The sequence below is a fragment of the Apteryx mantelli genome, chromosome 1 (genome assembly GCF_036417845.1).
Source record: "Apteryx mantelli isolate bAptMan1 chromosome 1, bAptMan1.hap1, whole genome shotgun sequence".
NCBI classification, from domain to species: domain Eukaryota; kingdom Metazoa; phylum Chordata; class Aves; order Apterygiformes; family Apterygidae; genus Apteryx; species Apteryx mantelli.
This window is the reverse complement of record NC_089978.1, coordinates 22,669,364-22,689,813: the sequence shown is the minus strand read 5'-3', so window position 1 is coordinate 22,689,813 and position 20,450 is coordinate 22,669,364. Positions and strand designations below refer to the sequence as shown.

General features: G+C 36.7%; 1 protein-coding gene across 5 annotated transcripts in view; it reads right to left on the bottom strand.

Moving 5' to 3' along the window:
• Nucleotides 1-20,450, bottom strand: part of SGCG (sarcoglycan gamma) — a 146,510-nt gene that overhangs the window by 39,457 nt on the left and 86,603 nt on the right. For all 5 annotated transcript variants that reach the window (XM_067290434.1, XM_067290442.1, XM_013962162.2 and 2 more), the window contains 2 exons: nucleotides 18,708-18,809; nucleotides 13,424-13,511 (listed from right to left, as the gene is read on the bottom strand). In XM_067290434.1, the coding sequence (XP_067146535.1) occupies nucleotides 13,424-13,511; nucleotides 18,708-18,809 (190 nt within the window). The remainder of the gene's footprint in view (nucleotides 1-13,423; nucleotides 13,512-18,707; nucleotides 18,810-20,450) is intronic.

The following is a 20,450-nucleotide window of genomic DNA, read 5'->3' as shown; positions in this document are numbered from 1 at the left end:
CCTACAGGTAGCAACTCTAAAATGAAACAGGAATTCTGGGGGGATCTCAGGTTAAAATGACATTAGGTGACTGATGACTGACTCTGCAAAGAAATACATTTAGACATTTCCTAAAATCTCCATGGTAGTGGATACAAGAGATGCGTACCATATTGTTCTATACAAATTGCATACTGCTTCACTTCACTTAGCAGATGCAAACCATTGCTTTTAAACATCCACCAAGTGTGGAAAAGTGTTATTCAGGCTACAAGGTGCTGCTCAGCCAGGGCAACAATTTTAAGGCACAATGACAGATACTGATTCTAATTGGCAATGGTCAGGATAAGGGGCCAAACTCCTCAGTGGATTATACTCTGTCAGACATCTGTACTCATGCACAGTCTTACTGATCTGAATTTGGCTCTTTAAAGCTCCTCCAAAGCACGTGGCTTCACTTCTGAGAAGCGTATTGCAAAAAGCGATCTCAGAAAATATCTTCATTCAGTGACAATTTGTTAATCAGAGTCTTTTTAACAGCAAGGAAAGCAATTCTATGCAAGTGAAACAGGGACGGTTCCCTATCAACGCCTTTCTTGGAAATCTTGGTTAAGGGGTTTTTATTATTCCTGTTCCTGCTCAGCAGCAGTAATGAAACTGCCAATTTAAGTAGTGTAAGTAGATCCTTGTTTATTCAAACAAACCAAAGTCCTAAATAAACTGTCTAGTATCAACTTTAACTGGCATTGCAAGTGCTATTTCCTCTCTTTATCCTTCCCATCCATCCAACATCATGATTACAGCACTCGGCTAGAGTGTGGGAAACATAACTCAAAGCCTCTGCTGTTTGAAATGATACAGGTCAGGTGATTCAGGTGCACTGGGGCTACCATGTTTCTGGTGGGATGGATGCAGGAGTCATCTGCAGTCTCTTTGTTGAAGATGTTTCACATCGTATAGAGAAGGCAGGTGTTGTCTGGAGCATTTATTTCCTCCACAAGAATGGAACCCAGCTGCCCAGATTCCTGGGTTAATATCCTGGCTGTAGAACTACTGGATAAAAGTTGGGCTGCCACCAATTCTTCTGGTCCTGCTTTTTGCAGAGAGCTCTTTCTAAAAAACACACAATTAAAATATCTGCTGGATTAGACCCAGTAGATGAGATAGAAATGGGAATGCTTATTCTGAAGAGTCTGACAAAGTTAGATACTTTTCTTTTGAGTGCTGTCAATATTTTAGTAGGTCTGGCAAGCTGAAAGCAAATATTTTTATACAGCCATAGAATATTTATTGATGAAAAGAATTAACAGCTGAAGGAGGATCCTGAAGACTTGCATTTAGACATGTGTACTTAAAAGTAAAGCAGGTGCCCAAGACCTTCCACAGACTCAGATCTAAGCTGTGAGGTTTTATAGCGTAGGTAATCTTTAAAAAACTAATTAGAAACTGCCGTAAGTGTATTTGAACTATTGCTTAAGTTTGAAAACAATGTGCAGCAATATCTCCAAGAGATAGCAACTCAGAAATGTACGCTGTTAATTTATGTTTCATTGTTAGTTTTTTACTCATGATCACAGAAAAAGATACTTTAATATCATGAAGATGCTATATGTTTAGAGGGAATACCATCTATTGATTGCCTTGTTACAAAGGCAGTCAGCTTTCAGAAAAAATCACTGGGTCCAAATAGTGGCACTTCTGTTCTTTTCCTCTTCACACCTTGGTAGATACCAAGATTCACATAGATTATAAATCATTGAAAAAAAAATGTGGAGTTGAAAGAACTCAAGAAGTACGGCATTATTTGCACCAGGCCTAACTTAGTCTCATCTATAAATACATTTGTCTTCTTATTGATTTGCTAATTTGCTGAGTCTATTTTACAAGAAATCTCGTCAAAGGAAGATTTATCATGTTTCTTCTGTTAGGAACAGGAAAGAACTATCTCAAACGGCATGAATCAATGAATTTAATTTGTATACCTATGTATTGCTAGAAAATTAACATCTTTTCTGTTAACTGGATTCTTATGGAAAGTAGATCAATTTACAGAGAAATACGACATGACAACAGAAAATATTTCTAAGATATAGAAGCTCTTTAACTTTTCAAATCTAGGGTGAATATATACATACTAAATAGTATTTACATACCTTGTACCAAATTCTGTTTTGCATCACCTAACCAAAGCAAACAGGGCTAGTTGGCATAAACACATGTTGTGCAGATAGACTTTCTCAGCTTTCTTATCTGATGCCAAATTTCACATAACCTGTTCAATAATTCTTCCTTCTCAGGCATGGTGTCCATTCACAGCATCACACTGATACAACTGGAGGTGCAATTTATACTAGTTTAATTAAACTAGTTGTGTATGCACTGACTCGATTTCAACAGTAAGTTGAACAAGGCTGGGATCCAGTTTTTCTACTTCTTACTAATTGCTTTTTACATTAGACCACATGATCACATTCTTGGGCTTTCCTACTTTCTTCCACTCAATTAATATCTGATTATTCCATGCAAAGCAGAATGCCTTTAAAAGGAGAAATTGAGGGAGTCATACCCTAAAATACTGGGATGGGGAAAACAGAGACAAATCTCTTTAGATAGAAGAAGAACAAGAGAATTAACAGACTTTCTGGATAAGCACTCATCCAAGAGGAGCACATCCTAGACAAGTGAGCCCTTTGTAGAAAATCACCTCCAACTCTTCTCCTTTAACTAGCTGTATATTTTACAGGGCCAGATTACGTAGGTACACTCTGACTGTGGCTACCGGATCAGGCCTTATAGGTGAGAGAGGAGAACTAAGTTCTAATGAAGCTAATAACTACTGTAATAAATTAGGGAAAGCCAAGGCAGGGGAGGTTCGAGTACTGCCCATTCTGCTTGTTCGGCCTCATGCTCCTTGGCGCAGTTTTGACCTGGGCCAAACACAGATCTCCAAGACAAGGCCTGGATGGGAGCTGCTCCTTGCAGACAGGATAGGTGATGCTGTTCAGCTGTGGAGCGGAAGAGAGTTTAGCTGTATAATGAGAGTTGTGCTGTGCCACATGCCCCCAGGGCCAAACTGCGGGTCCTGGCCTGTTTTAGTTACTACTGCAGACCTAGTCTATGTCTAGTTCTTAAGCGCCTTCACACATTAAATACTTCTGGGCAAACGCTGAGTGACTCACTAAGGTGTCTAGCAATTTTAATTACTTAAGAAAGGCTTGGTGCCTATGGCCCCGAACTTTTTTCTTCTGAACAGGAGTTATGAGAATCTAAATTTAGGATTTAAGCCCCTGAAGTGGCAGTTAGGTAGGATTAAAGATGAGTGCATTGTGAATTAAGCCCATTACATTTTAAAACCAGATTTAAATAAAATAAATCACTACAAGCCCTGAGAGCAGTCACTACATGTTATATACTTCCCAAAGGAGTCTTAACTGATGGCTGTTTGAAACTACCACTCATGCCCTGCCCGTGCTGGGTTTCCTTCCAGATTTCTCTTCTGTTTGCTTCTGGTCCCTACACATTTGTCTATGTCTTTCAAAAGAATCTTTAGCTCCACAGCTTTTTCAACAAGAATGTCTCAGGAAAATGGAACATGGATTGTCCTATAGATAATCCTCATTATGAAAGAATGATCTTGCTAATAAATGATGTATTTTAAAACTTTAGAAGGAATGGTAGGGTAAATAAAATTCAAGCATATATTTTATTCATGCTAGGAATGAGTCATGTCGGTAGATATGGAACAAATTTAGAAAAGCAAAAAATAGACTTTTAAAGAAATGGGAAGACATTCTTGTAATTAAAAGTAGCCATTAATTTCTCTTAGTTGGATTTTACAATACACATGCATTATCTATATTGTAATAACACTAATTGGATTGTGATCCTATAAGATTCACTTTTATCTCTTAAACAGCAACTGAATATATATGAAACTTTAATCTCCTGCTTACTATATGCATTTTGTTTAGTACCTTGGTATATTGACTGCGTGTATGTCTGCTAATACTGTGAAATCATACTTTCTGATAAAATCCTACAATTAAAAGTGTAATGTGATAGCTTATAGGGAGCATTTGAACATTTTTCCCGCTGCTGCCAATAGGTCTCACAAGAATTTCCAAATACATCAGCTATCCTTGCTACCAGGCTGAGTAATAATTGCCTATTGTTTCTTTAAACTTCCTCCTTTAAGCCACTCAGTTGACAAAGACCTCATACATGAGCATTACATCACATACCTCTTGGCACTGGGGATGCCACAGTTTAAGTGATGAAAAATGGTTCCAAAAGCAAATGACTCACTGCCCTTTTATAACCTTATGTCTTCTCAGGCAAGCAATCTCCTGTTCTTTTCCTCGTGTGTTGCCATAAATCCCTGCAAATGAGTGCACTGCTAAGCAGCCCTCCTTTTTGCTTCTCCTCCTCACTCTCCACTCCCCTAGGTAGTTTTCCTGAGTACAGAAGGTCTTTTGTTTAGTGATTCCATTTCAGTGGGAAAACATTTAAATTAATTCTCTTCTACTTTTCTTAGTCCTATCTCACCAACCTTTGAATTCCAGCCCAGTACAAATGTAGAATGACAAGATGGAAAGGAGTCTTTTATCAAAAATAGGGCCTGCCATATAATACATATACACAAAGACTTAGTATCAAATGAAATTGATATGATGTAGGCAGACAGAGTCTTCAAATCCACAGTTAGTTCCGCAAAATATTAAGCATGTATGATGTGTCTTTAGGTCTTGCAGAAGAAAAGGCTTTCAAACACTAACATTATTTATTTAATTCTAGTTTTTTTCCTTCGCAGTCTTCTCTATTACTCATCATTTTTGATAACTTATGGCTGTCACCTACTCTGTATGCTTCACTCTTCTCCTACTACCTAGAATCATTGAAGTATTGAATATAAGCCAAATTCCTGACTGCTTTGGGGGTATTGCTATGCAATTTCATTTTTAGTTAATTTTTATTATATTAAAGCACCTTACCTAAAATAAGATCTCCTTAAGGTGTATTAAAAATGTAATACTCCTACAGATTCAGTTCTGCTTCAATGAGTAATGCAATACCAATAAATGTAAAGCCATTATTTTTAGAAGCATAAAATTAGTCAGATTTTCATATGCAATGATAGAAGCACTTGCCCACCTTTTATTAAAACAAATGCATTATTACAGAGTATATTCAGCAAGCTGCAAGTATACATTTTATCTCCATTCATCTCCTTCTGCCTTTAAAAATCTCTCTAATATGTTAATAGAGCACTTGCCACTTCCATTTCCCCTTTTTCTCTCAGTTCTTCTTTTATATAGTGGATTAAACAATCTATGTCCTCTCAGACCAAAATAAGGATGCTTTAGTGCTTTACTTTTATTTACTTCTTATACTTTGTTGTTTCCTGTGGTTGAATATGAGTCCAGAGATCTTTTAAAATCTGTTTCTGAATGATCAGCAAGAACTGCCATGTGCTTGCAACCCAATCTAGTAATAGGTATTTACGTGCCAATTCTTTACATGCTCAGTACGATTTAGGTAACTAAACACCTTTAACCATCTAAGCATTATATTTACAAAATGCTTTAATTAAATATAAAAAATATAAAAATATATGAAATGCTTCATTGTAAAATTGATTTTTAAATGTAGAAGCCATGGTGGGAATAGGAGATCACATTTCTCACACAGTGACTTGATTATGGTGTCATCTTTTCTCTCAGGCCTAATGAACGTAGAACTTATTGCATAATGAATATCTTCAACAGGAGACGGTGAAACACACAATCAGCAGACAGGCAAAGTGAACAGAAAAGTATTGAAGGAGATGAGGCATGATAATTTGAAGAGAGGACAGCTGATCTGATTCTCTCATTCCTAAGCGAACACTTTAACCACTGTATATTCTATATAATGAATAATGGTATGATCTCTTCTTCCTCCAATTAGGTTTTTTTTAAAAAGAAGCTATGAGTGCATTTTCATAAGACCAACTCTACCACTGTGTTTTAGGGATACTCTGTGCGTGCTTGCAGGATCTGGGCAGAGGACTTAATGTGAGAGAACCCAATTAAACATAAAGGGCATGATTCATTTGCCTAAGCACAGCTGTGTAGTGCTACTGTATGTACTTTAGGGTTCCCTGCTTGTCCTTCAGCTTGTTATTTTAGATGTCCTGGAATATCCAAGACATCTACATAGGGCTAGTACATTTGACCAGTGACCTATAACTGACCTGAGCCCTTCTGGTGTGGAGGGTCATGACAGGGTTAAACTGGTGGAAAGTTGCAAGTAGCAAGCAACAGGAGCCTCAGACAAACGTACCCAAGGACACCGGTGCAGCTGGGAATGATACATCCTGAGAAAGTACAGATAAACCAGCAAAAGCCAGTGGGAACCAAGGTTAGGAACAAGACAGCTTTTCTCTAACTAGGAAGCAAGTAGCAAAGTACAAGGCATGATCGCTGTGTGCGTGATCGGTGTAATGATTGGCTACCTGTGACATAATCTGCATGATGACTGGCTTAGCAATGTGTATCTGTAAAACCGCTGAAGCAGCTAACTTCTTAGCATAAATATGCTCAGATACAAACAATAAATGTCTCAAGATGCACCACTTCTTGAGTCCGTGCCATTAATCCGCCACATTCTGGAGTGTCAGTCAAAGACTGGACAAGACAGAATCCTTGAAAAATGTAAGTCAGAAGGAGTTTCTGGAGGTCACCTAGTCCAACCTCCTACCCATGGCAGGACCAGCTTGGAAGTTAGATGAAGGTGCTCAGGGTGTTCTCCAGCTGGATTTTTCATACCTCCAACCATGGGGAGTCAACAGTCTTGCTGGACAACCTGTTCCAGTGCTTAACCAGTCTAATTTTGAAATTTATTTCTGCCCAGTTGCATTTTGCTTTATTGCAACTTGCGACCATTTTGCTGTGCACCTCTGAGAAGAGCCTGGCTTCATCTTCTCTTCGGCCCTCCCTTAGGCAGTAGAAGGCAGCCATTAGATGACCCTTAAGCCTTTTTTTTCTCCAGGCTAAACAAACCCACCTCCCTCCGCTCATGCTCCATGTACTCCTGCTCCCTGACCATCTTAACAGCTCTTCGCGGGCCTCTCCAGTTTGCTGTAGTGCTGTCAAACTGGGACTCAACTCAGGCAAGAGCTGAATAATGCAGCCCGGTGTGCCCTTAGCCCTCATTGCCACAAGGGCACACTGCTGATTCGTGTTCAAACGGTCCACCACGATGGGGAGGTGCAGACCTGCGGCTTGAAGATAGGGATCTAGCGCCTTTTATGGCCACTAAATATCAGCCAAGATCTTGGAAGCTTTAAGAAGAAAGTACTTTTACACTTTAAACGACTAGAATTTTAGATGTACTTAATTATCCATATTCTATAATAGATTTTAGTCATGATAAATTTCAGATATTTTAACCTAACTTTTATAAATTCATCTAGTGTTAATAATGCCAATAAATCTTATTACTTTAAAGGAAGTGAGTACAGGAACTTATTCACCCTTAGCATTGACTATTATCTTCAAATTCTTCTCCAATCACTTGGGTTAATGCTTAGTGTACCATATGAAACAAATATGCTGTTGAGGTTTGCTAACTTACTGGAGACTGCAGCAGGGGGAAGGGTATAAAGTATTTCATAATTCCCTTATCTTCACCTGTTTCTATTCCTTACTCCCACTGAAATAAGGAGAAGGGGCTACTCAGATGAATAACCATTCTCTGATAAGAGTGAGATACCCAATATCTGTCTCTTTCTCCCTGTAATACTTTGTATAAAACATCATTTCCCAAACATTTGCTTATTTTCAGAGTTAAGCTGTGTAGTCTTGTATGTATATATTGCCTTTTTTTCTCTCGTTCTAGACTTAATTAGAAGAGAAGTGACAGCATAGGAAATCCCCTTGGCCAGGCTAAAATTCTCCTTAACTTTGATGCTGGCATATTTCAGCAAGTTAGCAATGCACATAACTCCCTGATTAACTTCTGGAGGATGTTTAAAGTCTGGCTTCAGTCAGTGTTGCTGATCCTGAACATTATCACATATTTCTTTATAAAGATTATTATGTTTGGGGCCAGGGTATGAATCTTGCTATGGTAAGCACCTTACTATGCATAGTACATAGACTTCAGTGGTATTTTTTGCAGAATAGGATACTGTTCATTAGGGTCTAAATGTACTTTAGTTACTATTAGAATAGCTGTAATGACTAAATTAATTTTTTCATAAACAAGTTTTCACAGAGGTATGCTTAGCTAGCTTTAATTTAAATACATATTGATTCCTACTCACAATTTTCCTCTTCTTCTTTTAATACATCTGAACATTATATCCATTTAAATACACAATGGTCTCACAAAAGACGTATAGCATATAAGATTAATATAGAACAGAAACACATCTGCCATGGATTAAAACAGGAAATTAGAGAAAAGGATCAATTAAAAAGCCTGCAGGATGTTTTATCAGCCACCTGTCATTCTCTAAATTTTGCCTGATCTGAGTTAACTAAGGTTTACTTTTAAATAAAACTAGCAAGTATGCCTTGAGATGACTGGATTTACTCGTAGCTAAAATTTTTATACTCCAGAGGTAAAAATCTCTACTTTCATCCCTTTGGAACAAATAATGTAAGTTCTTCATCATAGGAAGACTTAATCACCTCAGAAATACTTCAATGAAGTCTGCGATTTATCTTTCTATTAATTACTCCTATGCTGTATCCTAGCTTCTTATAATCCAGCAGGACAGCAATTAAAGCTGTGCAAATAATCATCTTCCTGCAGTACAAAGATCTTCAGGAAATATGTTCTGGCTTTTATCTTAAAGATAAGAAAGAACCTATCTGGACAAAAATGAAGTTTTTAATGAAAGCCTTCAGGGAAAAATAAAGAAGGAAGAGCTAAATCATTTTACAAAGCTAAATCATTTTACAATGCTATTAATTAAGTCAAGTTTATGAAACTGGCTTCAGGGTTTCCCTGTAAAAACAACATCAAACTCTTCTTACATACATCATGCTTCATTAACACTGTTCTCTTCCTATTATGTTTCTAATGAAAAAATACCATCACTTGAAAATGAAATGTCAAAATGCTGATAAGAAAACAGAAATGATTTGACACTGGAAAGTAGTATTTTATAGTTGGCAATTAATGCTAATGAAGCAATTTATTAGGTACTGACACTTATCTGTTTCATTAGAATGTTGCTCCTGTTTAAAAAAAAAAGGGGGAAAGGAAAGGACAAATGTTCTCGTTTTAACAGCTGCTCAAACTAATGTGATAGACACGGTAGATAGTTTCTAGGCAGTATTTTGACTGTAATTGTGTTTTCAGACTGCATAAATCATTTTGTTTTTTACCATATTCCCATGCTTTCTGAGGGGAATACATATTTCACTGATTTCATGTTTCAAAGTGCAGAACAGCTTCATAACACAGTTATCTAAATAAATTCCCTCTAGTTTTAAATACTTTAAACTGAACTCCTGATCTGAAGCTATTGGTGTTACCTGGTGTAAATGATCAAACAAGGAGCAGGACCAGGAGTCCACTGGGCTTGAAGCTGTTCTCATAGACCTTGCCTGACTTTGAAATCTCTTTTCCTTTGTGTTTTTTACTCCTGAAAAAGCCATGATACAAGCAGAATTTAAGAGTTCTCTGGATGTTGAAGCTTCCTTAAGTGATACTTGAAAAATAGATCTTTTCAGGAACTGGACCTACTTTTCAGTAAAGACTGGTTGGAAAACATGCTGCTTACCAGCTGTTTTCTTAATATTCTGCTCCTAATATGCTGGAATACCACTGCAAAATCCTGATTATGTTGTATTCATCTGCTGGTAAGGAAGAGCTATGCTTCAACATGTAGAAGGCTGTGTATATATATGTTTACTTAGATGAAACATAATTTACTGTTTGATAAAAATGTTGCTCTTAAATATGTGATTATTGATTATACTGTCTATAAATTTCCCATATATTTTATAAATTCATTATCATTCATTATTGTAATAACCTGATAATTTTTGACACTAATTTGCTTTATTATATTTCAAGTTATAAATCAAAGGTGATAAGTTTATTCTTGATTTTAAGACTGAATAAGGCTTTGAAGTGAAAGGAGCAGGAGTCTTGGAGATGACAGTTAGTAGCTTTATTCAACTGCTTTCTTGGATTATCAAAGAAAAGTTCCAGATATTTCAGTTTTTAAGGTTGATGAGCAAGCTGTGATAATGGCATCTTTTGAATCTTATTCATGATTTTAAAGATAGAAGCTATACTAATGAAAATAGTTACCATCTGTTCTAAGACATCTTTGTTATTCCCTCTCTGCTGCTTTCTTAATTCCCTCTGACTCTCAGTCCTCTAACTTCCCACATCTGTGCCTTGCTTAGATTACTGTCTTGCTCCCTCTGGGCCAACATTCTTCTCTTAAACACCATTCCTCCCAGAAATGTTCCCAAACCTATTCCCTCCCTATATTCTCTTAGCTAAACATTTGTCCAATTTCCTTTTTTGTTTTAGTTTAATTATTTATTTGGTACAATATAAGTTCCTTTGGTCATAAATGAGTTTTCAGTGATTTTAACAGGTAACTGAAATGCTAGATGGAAACTGTCTTGGTAGCAATGACTCATTTACAGCAAATACCATCTAAATTTAGTACTCTCCCCTCTTATTGGTAGTTTAATTCTGTTTCCCTGCTCTTCACCATGTGGTTCTTCTGGCCCCACTCCCAATAATGTGCAGTTCAGTGTTATTGTAGCTTATTTTGTGAGTAATTTTTTTCCAGAGAAGCAGCTAAACGCAATTGTATTCAATGATTATAACCCAGGCCAGAGCACAGCAAGATCTACAGCACTTGTAAAAAGTTACTATGTCCACAAGGACATAGTTCTACAAGCAGTGTGTCATGCAATAAGGAGTGTGTAGAAACCTTAGAAACACGGTAGCTCATGGTGGAAGTTGCTTGCATTTGGTGTAATTTTAGTAGGTCTGTGATTCCTGATAGACACCTGGTTCATTCATGAGTAATGTGTGCCTGTTATCTTCATGTGAGCAATTCCACAGAAACTCCTCAAGTAAAGATTTGTTTCACATCTCTCTTGTGAATTATTTCTGTTAAGGACTGGGTATTTAAATTAAAACAAATTAATTTGAATCACCATCTTCTGTGAGTTAAAAGGTGTTTTTGTTACGATCTTGTGTGTGATATTACATTATATTATCATCTTTGGAATGACCCCAAACTTATCCATACCAGTGTTTCACAATTGCAATTACGCATGTTTATAAGATGGAGAGAGCATTAAGAGATAATTCCAGAATTCTGGCAAGTGTGGAAGGCATTAATTCTTTAGCAAAAGCTTATGTGTATGCAGTAACACTCATTTACAAAGCCACACACCAATTTTTCATACTTCTTATAAGGGAACATCATCTTATGTGCATGCAATTTATGACTAGCTAAGGATAATGGCTAAAAATATAAAGCTATCTACAGATAGTCATTTACTCTAATAAACTGTTGCTACCCAGTCATTGTTCAACCATATCTTTAGGCATAACAAAGTTCTTTATAGTATTAAATTTTTACTACTCTTTCAATGCTTTTCTATCAGTTTAAAACATTAGGATCAGTAATATTACATGTTAGTGTTTACAATGGTACTATCTATACCAGAGAGCACTTAAGACCAACTGGTAATGAATTCAGTAAACAGAATTACTAGTCAAAAATAACAAAGATCATTTAAATATCAAATATTTCAAATAATAAGGAAATGTAGTTTCAGCACTTCCTTTTCATGTAATCTTGATTTCCCAGACCCAAATTATTATTTCATCCTCTTACCTCAGTATTTATCTGAGTAGTTCTGAAAAGAGCAAGCCAAAGTGCTATCAGATCCTCCCTAATTCTGTGCTGAATTTGAATTGCTTTAATGCACAGACCACTTTTAAAGTGCCTAATATATTGCCTAAGCTAGATACAGCCTCACTGTGCAGCCAGGCAATGTTTTGTTTGGGCTACACTAAGTACTGGGCTTTCTTTTAGGAAAAGATTAAAGAGACTTGAAATCATAAGATGCAATAATACTGAACTGCACATTATTGGGAATGGGGCCAGAAGAACCACATGGTGAAGAGCAAGGAAGCAGAATTAAACTACCAATAAGATGTGAGAGTACTAAATTTAGATGATATTTGCTATAAATGAGTCATTACTACCAAGACAGTTTCCATCTAGCAGAACTCTCCCCCTCGCCCCCCCCCCCATCCCTGTTCTGTGCACAGGTCGATATTAACCCTTTTCAGTCTATCAGGTTTTCATGAAAAAGAATCGAGAACTACAGGCTGGTCAGCCTCATCTCAACACAGTCTCACATAGCATCCTGTAGCCAAACTGAAGATGTTCAGTCTGGATGGGTGGACTGCAAGGTGGGTAGAAAAATGGTTGGACTCTCGGGCCAATAAGAAAATTGGCTATTGGCCAAGGTAGTGGCCAATAGCTAGAAGTCTGACAGGTGGCTACTTACAAGTGGCAAGTTCAGAATGAATAAGACACACGTGCTCTTCATCTGTCCATTATCCAGTCACCACCACATCCATGTCTGCAGGTTAGAGGTCTACACTAACTAGTTAGTTGCTAGCTACCCTTTCTTAGAATCAGTGGAAGTTAATAGGTCCTTCCAGGGCATAATTTGTTCCACCATAAAGTAGGCACCTTGAATAAATGAATCATGATGTGAAAGTAACTGTTTCTCCATAGGAGAAGTCCAGACTAATCACTTCAGTTGTATTGGTCAAGGTCATGGTGTGTACACTGCTGAGATGAATCTCAGTGATGACTAGGAAAGATATAAACATGACTTGTGCCTTTTAAGGAGCAGGAAGGAATCTCTACTTATTTTTGCTGTCAAGATAGACCTACATCTATCTATTTCACTCTGTAGACCAGTGTATCTTACTGCTACTGAATATAGTAAAATATGTGTATTAGCAAGTTGGGAACTGGTCTAGAACTCACTGGGACACTTCTTAGGACATCTGCTTAAACGTATCAGTCTCTGGAATGTTAGAAAGTGAAGAGAAGCATAGAGGCCTCTCTAGACATTTTCCTGTTGTATTTTCTTAGCAAATGACTTGCTATTATCAATAGCTATTTACACAAGAAAGAATAATTTGTGCAGTGACCTTTCCTGCATAACTCTGTAATAAAGAAGTGCTTCTAATATTTACAGAATTAATGCTTAACTGTGAAACGGAAAATATACTGTTAGTACTTACTGAATGGCAGCTGGACTATTCAAATATGACCATAACAGTAAAAAATTAGCATGTGTATAGCCCTTTATATCACCAAAACTCCTTATAAACATTCATTAAAATGCTTCCAAAACGGTGAACAAGAAAAATAATTTAGACTTACCCACATTTAATCTGCCTGTGACTTCCCCATTTGAATTGCGAGCATTCACAGTCACATTGTGAGTAGACTGGAGAAGCAGTGATGAGTCCTAAAGTATGGAGAAAAAACTGCAGACTCAGCAGAATAAGTAGAATTGTAGATAAATTTCATTGTTTAGTCTAGTGTTTATATTAACTCAATCACTGAGAAGAGCTTTACAGTTACAAAACCATCCATAGATATCATCAAATAATTTGGACAAGTACTTCTGATTATCTCAACTACATTAGATTTAAAATTCAAGAAAAGTTAAAGAGAATCCTTCTCAAGTGACCAAAATCTGTATTATTGGCCCAATGAACACAGTTGCTAATATTTCATCTTTTGAAAATAACGACTTAAGTCCTAGATTTACTATGTTTCTATACAAAATTGAGACTCTTAGAAGACAGCCATTTAATTGAAGTGCAAGTACCTTGCACACTTTGTGCTTTTGTACTATCATAGTAACTTGGTCAGAAGCATGCATTTGAGCTCTACCTCCTCAATAGTCCATACAGCCTATATGCTTTGGCTTGATTTAAGCACTTGGCACTGACTCTTCTGGCAAGGAAATTCAAACAGTTGTTGATAGGGAAAGTGGCAGGTTGACTAGCTCAAACTTGACTTTAGTAGATGAGAGTACAGATGAGAGTGCATCAGCCTGAATTAAATCGTCTTCTTGTCTCCCACACCTTTGGAACTGTGTCAGCAGACTGAGCAGCATTGCATGCTCATCCGCATCCCCATGCTGTAATTCAAGCCTCATTCATCCTGTGTTGTTTCACTTCTGATTCTCCAGAACATCATAAACCCACATATGAAGATCACAAAACAACACACTCATATTTAACCTAACTCTTCTTTGCCAGTAAATTTGTGTTTTAGAAAAGGCTTAGAACATTAAAGAAACATGACCTCATGAAAGATTAAAGGAAATATAATCAGTTCCAAACCTTTGTAGCTGGCAAGTTAGCTAAAGAACAATGTAAATTCATAGGTTGGGTACAATAGGACATAGGAAATGTATAAGTTCAAGTTAAAAACAAAAAACAAACCCCAAAGTTGTACAATTACATGGAAGAGAGTATGACCAACAGAAGGAGGATGTTTTGGCCATTCTGTGTTGAACTGAATGAAGTATATAGTTGAGAGAGACAACTGCCAAACCCCTGGTGATAAGTGTCCATGCTACCACAGGCTAACTCTTAATTTATTGCAGAAAAGCCAACAAATTAGGTAGCAACTTTCAATGCCCTCTCAGAGCCTGAGATCACAGGAAAAGAAACCTAATCTGACCAGATGCATCAAAGGCTGAGCAAGAACTTCTCAGACCTCCTCCGATTTCATCCACTTCTCTGCCATGGCCCAGGAGAGCTCCAGTGAGTTTGAGGAGTACCAGAAGGTTCAGGAGCAAAGAAGAAGAGTTGGCCCAGGGAAGGGAGCACATGCATCTCACCCAGGGAAAGGAGCTATGAAGAGGGGATACAACAAAGTACACCATCCTTGAAAGGACACTAGCCACATGTCATTTATGGACTTCTCTGTCAACCCTTCTAAGATCTCCCTTCTCAACCTCTATTCAAGCACCATCCTTCCTCCCAGCCTACTAGCATGAACATCAAATCCTGCATCAGTCTGAAAACAAGTATGTGAGATGTTCTGCAATGAGGCAGGGCAAAACACACCTGGCAATAAGCAATTGCAGCTGGCTGCATCACAGCCAGGACACTTGCAGAGCAATCAGAGTATGCCTAATCATCATCTTGTGCTACTTATGGAAGCCAGGGCATGCCAAGCAGGTGTAACTGGCATCATCATTCATCTCTATCACACCTCACAGCAGTCCAGACTAGCTATGGTAGGCAAATCAAAACTGCATGTCATTCTTACACTACAGCAAGTATGGAACTACTTCACTAAAAATATCCAGATGTGCTAACTCATGGCTTGGTGTTATGCTCATCAGACTCCTCCCAGGCGAGTTTCCGTTCCTTATTCCCAGACCTCCCCCTTAAACCCTCTGTACTTCAGGCCCATCAGACTCTCCCTCCTAAACCCTGGTCCCGAGGAGCAGATGAGTAGCTGTCTTGAAAGACCTAGCAGCCCACTGTGCTCCATCACATTAGATATAGGGTGAGTAAGGGAGTAGACTCATAACATGGGAACTGGCAGGGGTCATTTGGGAGTGTCTAAAACCTTTGTGGGGACAGGAGTGAGTGGGTTCATCTTATGTTTTTCTTAGACTTACTAGCTGAATTGTCTTTAAATGAAGCTGATTTAGAGGGAGACAGTCCTGACCGTTGTCTTCACTTGATTTTAAGTATGAGAGACTAAAAGGCTGATCACCTTCACCTGGATCAGCAAATTGCAACAAATTGGTAGACTTAACAAGAGTGGTGAGGGAGATGATTTTTGTAGCACAGGTGCTTTCATATTGAAAATTATTTTGCAGGTGCATAACCAGAGCTCTGTAACTGATAAGAGTGCCTAAGCAGATCTGAGTTTGTTAAAGTAGCGGGAAATATGTAATTTGAAGCGGGTATCAACAAGCTGCTTGTTTGTGACTTCAAAGGGAATACTCACTCATCCCTGGATACACAGTTTCTAGCTACTGGAATATTGTCAACTATCAAACCAGTCTCTGTCACACAGATGGCTTCAGGTACTTCTGGATTTAAGCCAGACTATGCAGACTGAAGCTAGACTATGCACACCTTTAATGGCTATGCTCTGAAAATCATTCCTGAGTGACGTTCCCATTGTAATTCAGTGTTTAGAGTATGAGATAACATGAGAACTTTGAATAAATTTTATATGAAAAATTGTATTACAAACACATCTAATAACAGTGGTAAAAGCAATACACACTGTGGAGTCCACCTTATACCAACTCAACGGTAACAGATTAGCATGGTGTGGAGAAGAAAGGTCAAAAAAGACTATTGGTAAATATATTACACTTAAATACATGTGTCAAATGACCCACAAAGGTAGGAATCTCTATTACACTTATTTGATTGCTGTTGGTTGATTTCAAAAATAAATTAGTAATATTGATTTTAAGTGCAAATAAACCGTATTCTGGATCTGCAGTTTCCACACATGTTGTTGACTAATTACAACTAGTAACATATTTCTAAATGCTCATTCTCTATCTTGACATGAATATGTATTAGCTAAGATGCAAAGGAATTGCCCACAACTCTGTTGGACTCATAATGAAGGCATAAACTTGTAATAGGCTCCAGAGATGATGCACAGCAAGTCGATTTTCTGCTGCATATTTTCTTAGCACTTTGGAGACCTCATTAGGTGAGAAAAGCTGTTAAGAGACTGCAAGGAGACAACTATTAAGGCAAGGAAGAAAGCTGCTATGATAGCCATGAGTGGCCCAATTCTCTAACAGAGGAACTTAGGAAAAGAAATCATAAAAAATAAGCAATTTTATGAGAATAAATGTATAGAAAGGCACCCAAGAGATCAAGCTGCAGGCATTTAATCCTCTAGAGAGTTAAAATACTTTAAAAGGCAAACAAACAAGTAAAAAGACCTGATGAGTTATCAGTTCATAGGGGGCAAGACATCCCGTAGCCTGAAGGCTCTAATTAATGCATGCTACTAATGATCACAATGGATCATAAGACAGCTATGTTTATATTAGATGCTGCCACACCTCTCTTCCTATATTGTACCAAATGTATTAAGAACTAGCAGGAATATTAAAAGAGCACAAAAAGTAGCTCAACATTGCAAAAAGATTTTTCTGGGCAGAGGGAATTCTTAAGTATTAGCTGTGCTGGTTTTAAAAAAGTTACATGCCATACTGGATAAACAACCTTGAGGGAAATTCTTTTAAGCACATAAATAGTGTTCCCACTGCTTATGAGACAGAAAAGAATAAGAAAAGAATACAGCGAAAGGAACAAAAAGGAAATACAGATTTAGTGATGCAACTTCATTCTCTAAATAAGAGCTGTTCCTGGAAATATTTATTGAAGAAAGAGGGAAAAAGAAAACTTAATAGACAAAAAAAATGTTGATATTGCTGAATTTTAGTAATTTAGCATTTTAACAATGTCATCCTAACACCAATATCAGCCATGTCTTCTGATAAACTTATTTACATTTCTTTTGCTATAGAGATACAAACACTTTTTCCCTACTTTCAGGAAAGACACATATTCACTATTCTTCCTAATGGATCTGGTAAGGATGGTTATATGTTTTGAATAATGAAAGAGCCATATTTTGCTCTTGCTGTCATTGAACAGTACTTTACTTGGTGAAATTGTCCCATAGGCTGATGATATTGCTCATGAAATATGGATTTGTTCTGTGAGAGTTTGAGTGACAGAAAACAGTTCTTAGAAGTATTTGTTTCTTTGACCAGAAATAGATTTTGCTCTACAAAAAATTCACCTGAGTTAAATTCAAAATTAACCTGAATACTTCAAAACCAATTCATCATCTCTTTCTTTATCAAAACACATTACTACAACAAAAATCTTCCATACCATACCAATTCTCATTGCTAATTTAAAATCAGTCTGCTTGTGAAATATTTTCTCTTATCAGGTATGTTATTTCTCTTTGCTAACTCAATACTATTAATAAAAAATTCTATTTAAACAAAATTCAACACTAAATCTTTCCATTTAGTCTTTCACATTTTTTGTGTGTGTGTGTATATATATATATATAATATCATACATTAAGTATCTGTGTCCTAGAAATTACAAAAATGGAACTTATTAGCAGAACTATGACTTTTCCAATAGAATCCACTAATTTTAGAGGTATTTAAACTATTCTCTAAGCATTCATTGGATGAATAAACAAAACAAGTGATTTCACAGGGAAACAGTCATAAAAAGTAGTCTCAGTAAAAACATTGCAAAACTTTCTACAGCACTATTAAAATTTTAGCATTGCTTATGTACAGTGACCATAATAATTTCCTTATAGGCAATTTCTTATGACATGCCTAAGAAAAAAATGTTAATTCTGCCATAGTATCTGAGCATTGACCTTGATCATGTTTATAAAATATTTGCTATGTTCTTCCATCATATATTCAATAGCATATTTATATGTATCTTCACAATATATTATTAATGGCATGCAAAAAATGTGTATATATATATATTTGTGTGTGTGCGTGCGTGTGTGTTTTTTCCTGATAGGTGCCTGGACTTAGCCTAAATTCAACTTTTCGTAAGTGCATTATGTTTATTTTAGCATTATCAAAAGATTATCCACTTACCACTCGAGAATGAATTTCTTTGGCATAAAGAGGGAATAAGAATTCTGATTCCCCTTCCAGACGAAGACCTTCTTTTGTAACACGCAGATGTCCCATTCCAGTCTAGGGAGAAGATGCATGAATTATGTATGTTTTAGTATTGTTGCTGTATTTATTTTTTGTTCATTACATAAATGCAACCACTCCAGAGCTCCTTGCCTCCAGTCTACCAATAAAGACACCTGCACTAATGCATTTAAAATTTTGACAGTTCCTCATTTATTCCAGGAATATTTTTATTTGAGAAATTGTAGCTTTCAAGAAAAAGGTGCTGAAATAGGGATATTTTAAAGTAAATTTTAAATTATTCTGAGAAAAAAATGCAATATTACAGAAATTAACTTAAAATAAAGTACAATTTTAGTGGTCATGCTCAAATACCCTTTGTACGTTCTTTCTGTCACAAACAATAAAATTTTACACACATGAGTACTCACATAAAATAAACTTTATGATCATTTCTCAAGATCTGTCCTATGAATGGTATATTTTACAGGAAATGCAATACTTCTGAACCTATTAAAGGGAAGAAGAGGGATTTTTATTTTCTCCCCTTTTCAATACTTATGTCTTTCTTTTTAATTCATTTTTTCTTTCCTTGGTTTATTTTTTCCTCCTCTACCTCTAGGTCACGGCCCCTTGTCTTATACAATCCTATTGCTTTCTCTTTTTGTCATCTGCTGTCAGTTTTTCTATTTTTCTCATTCTCTCTTAGTCTCTTCCTTCTGATTCTAGCCATTTCACTTTCCAACCCCTTTCTGTTTTATTCTCTATTTTCTTTCCTTCTCCATCATCATATAATTGATAAGGTGAAAAATGCAGTGAGGAATTCCTTCAGTAGGTACATCTGAGGACTCTCAGGCTTCAGCTGAGGGACATTTCACAGGTATTTTGCTAAATTGTAAAGGGCTTCCCCCTTGCTACCCACTATATAAAAAGTGAGAAAAAACTTGGCAAAAAATATTCCAACACTGCAACTCGGCTACAAACAAAAATTTCCGAAGTACAAACTGTCACAAGTTACAAGAAATAAGTGGGAGGGCTAAATAACAAGCAAAACAAAATTCAAAAAGTATTTCCACTCCAAATTTCTTCAGACTGTTCTTCATGTAAGAAGAGAAGAGGAGGTGCCTGGTGTGTCACTAATGACACATCAACAATCTATTCATACAAGGAGTTATGCCTACCACTGAAAAAAAGTCTCAGCTTTAAGAAACTTTGATTATTTTTTTAGTTATTGTATGTTTTCTCCAAAGAGATCATATATAATGGGAAACATGTCTAAGCAGACTTCAATGAAAAACTTTTGCTATTTTTATTTAAACAGGCTTGCAGAGGGAGAAAGAGAGAGAATCAAAGAAGCTTTGCTTAAATTACATGAGGTAAGAAATAATCAAGTCAACAGTTCACTCCACTGGAGAGTACAACTGCAATTCCTCCTCAGCAGAGGTTTATTTAAGGAAAAAGGCTTTTTTAATAACTATTTATGGAATCTGTTATTCAGATCATATTGAGAGATTCATATCTGTTAAATATTTTACTGCCTTAAAATATATAGTGTACTGCCTTGTTTCAGTTGAGTTAAATAGAATTTCTAAATTCAAGACAATGCAAAGCTTTTAAAAAGTGCCTAGGTATGTACTGATAAATCTCATGAGGCAAAACTAGAATAATACTTGTGAAGAGCCCCCCTATGGCTTTCAT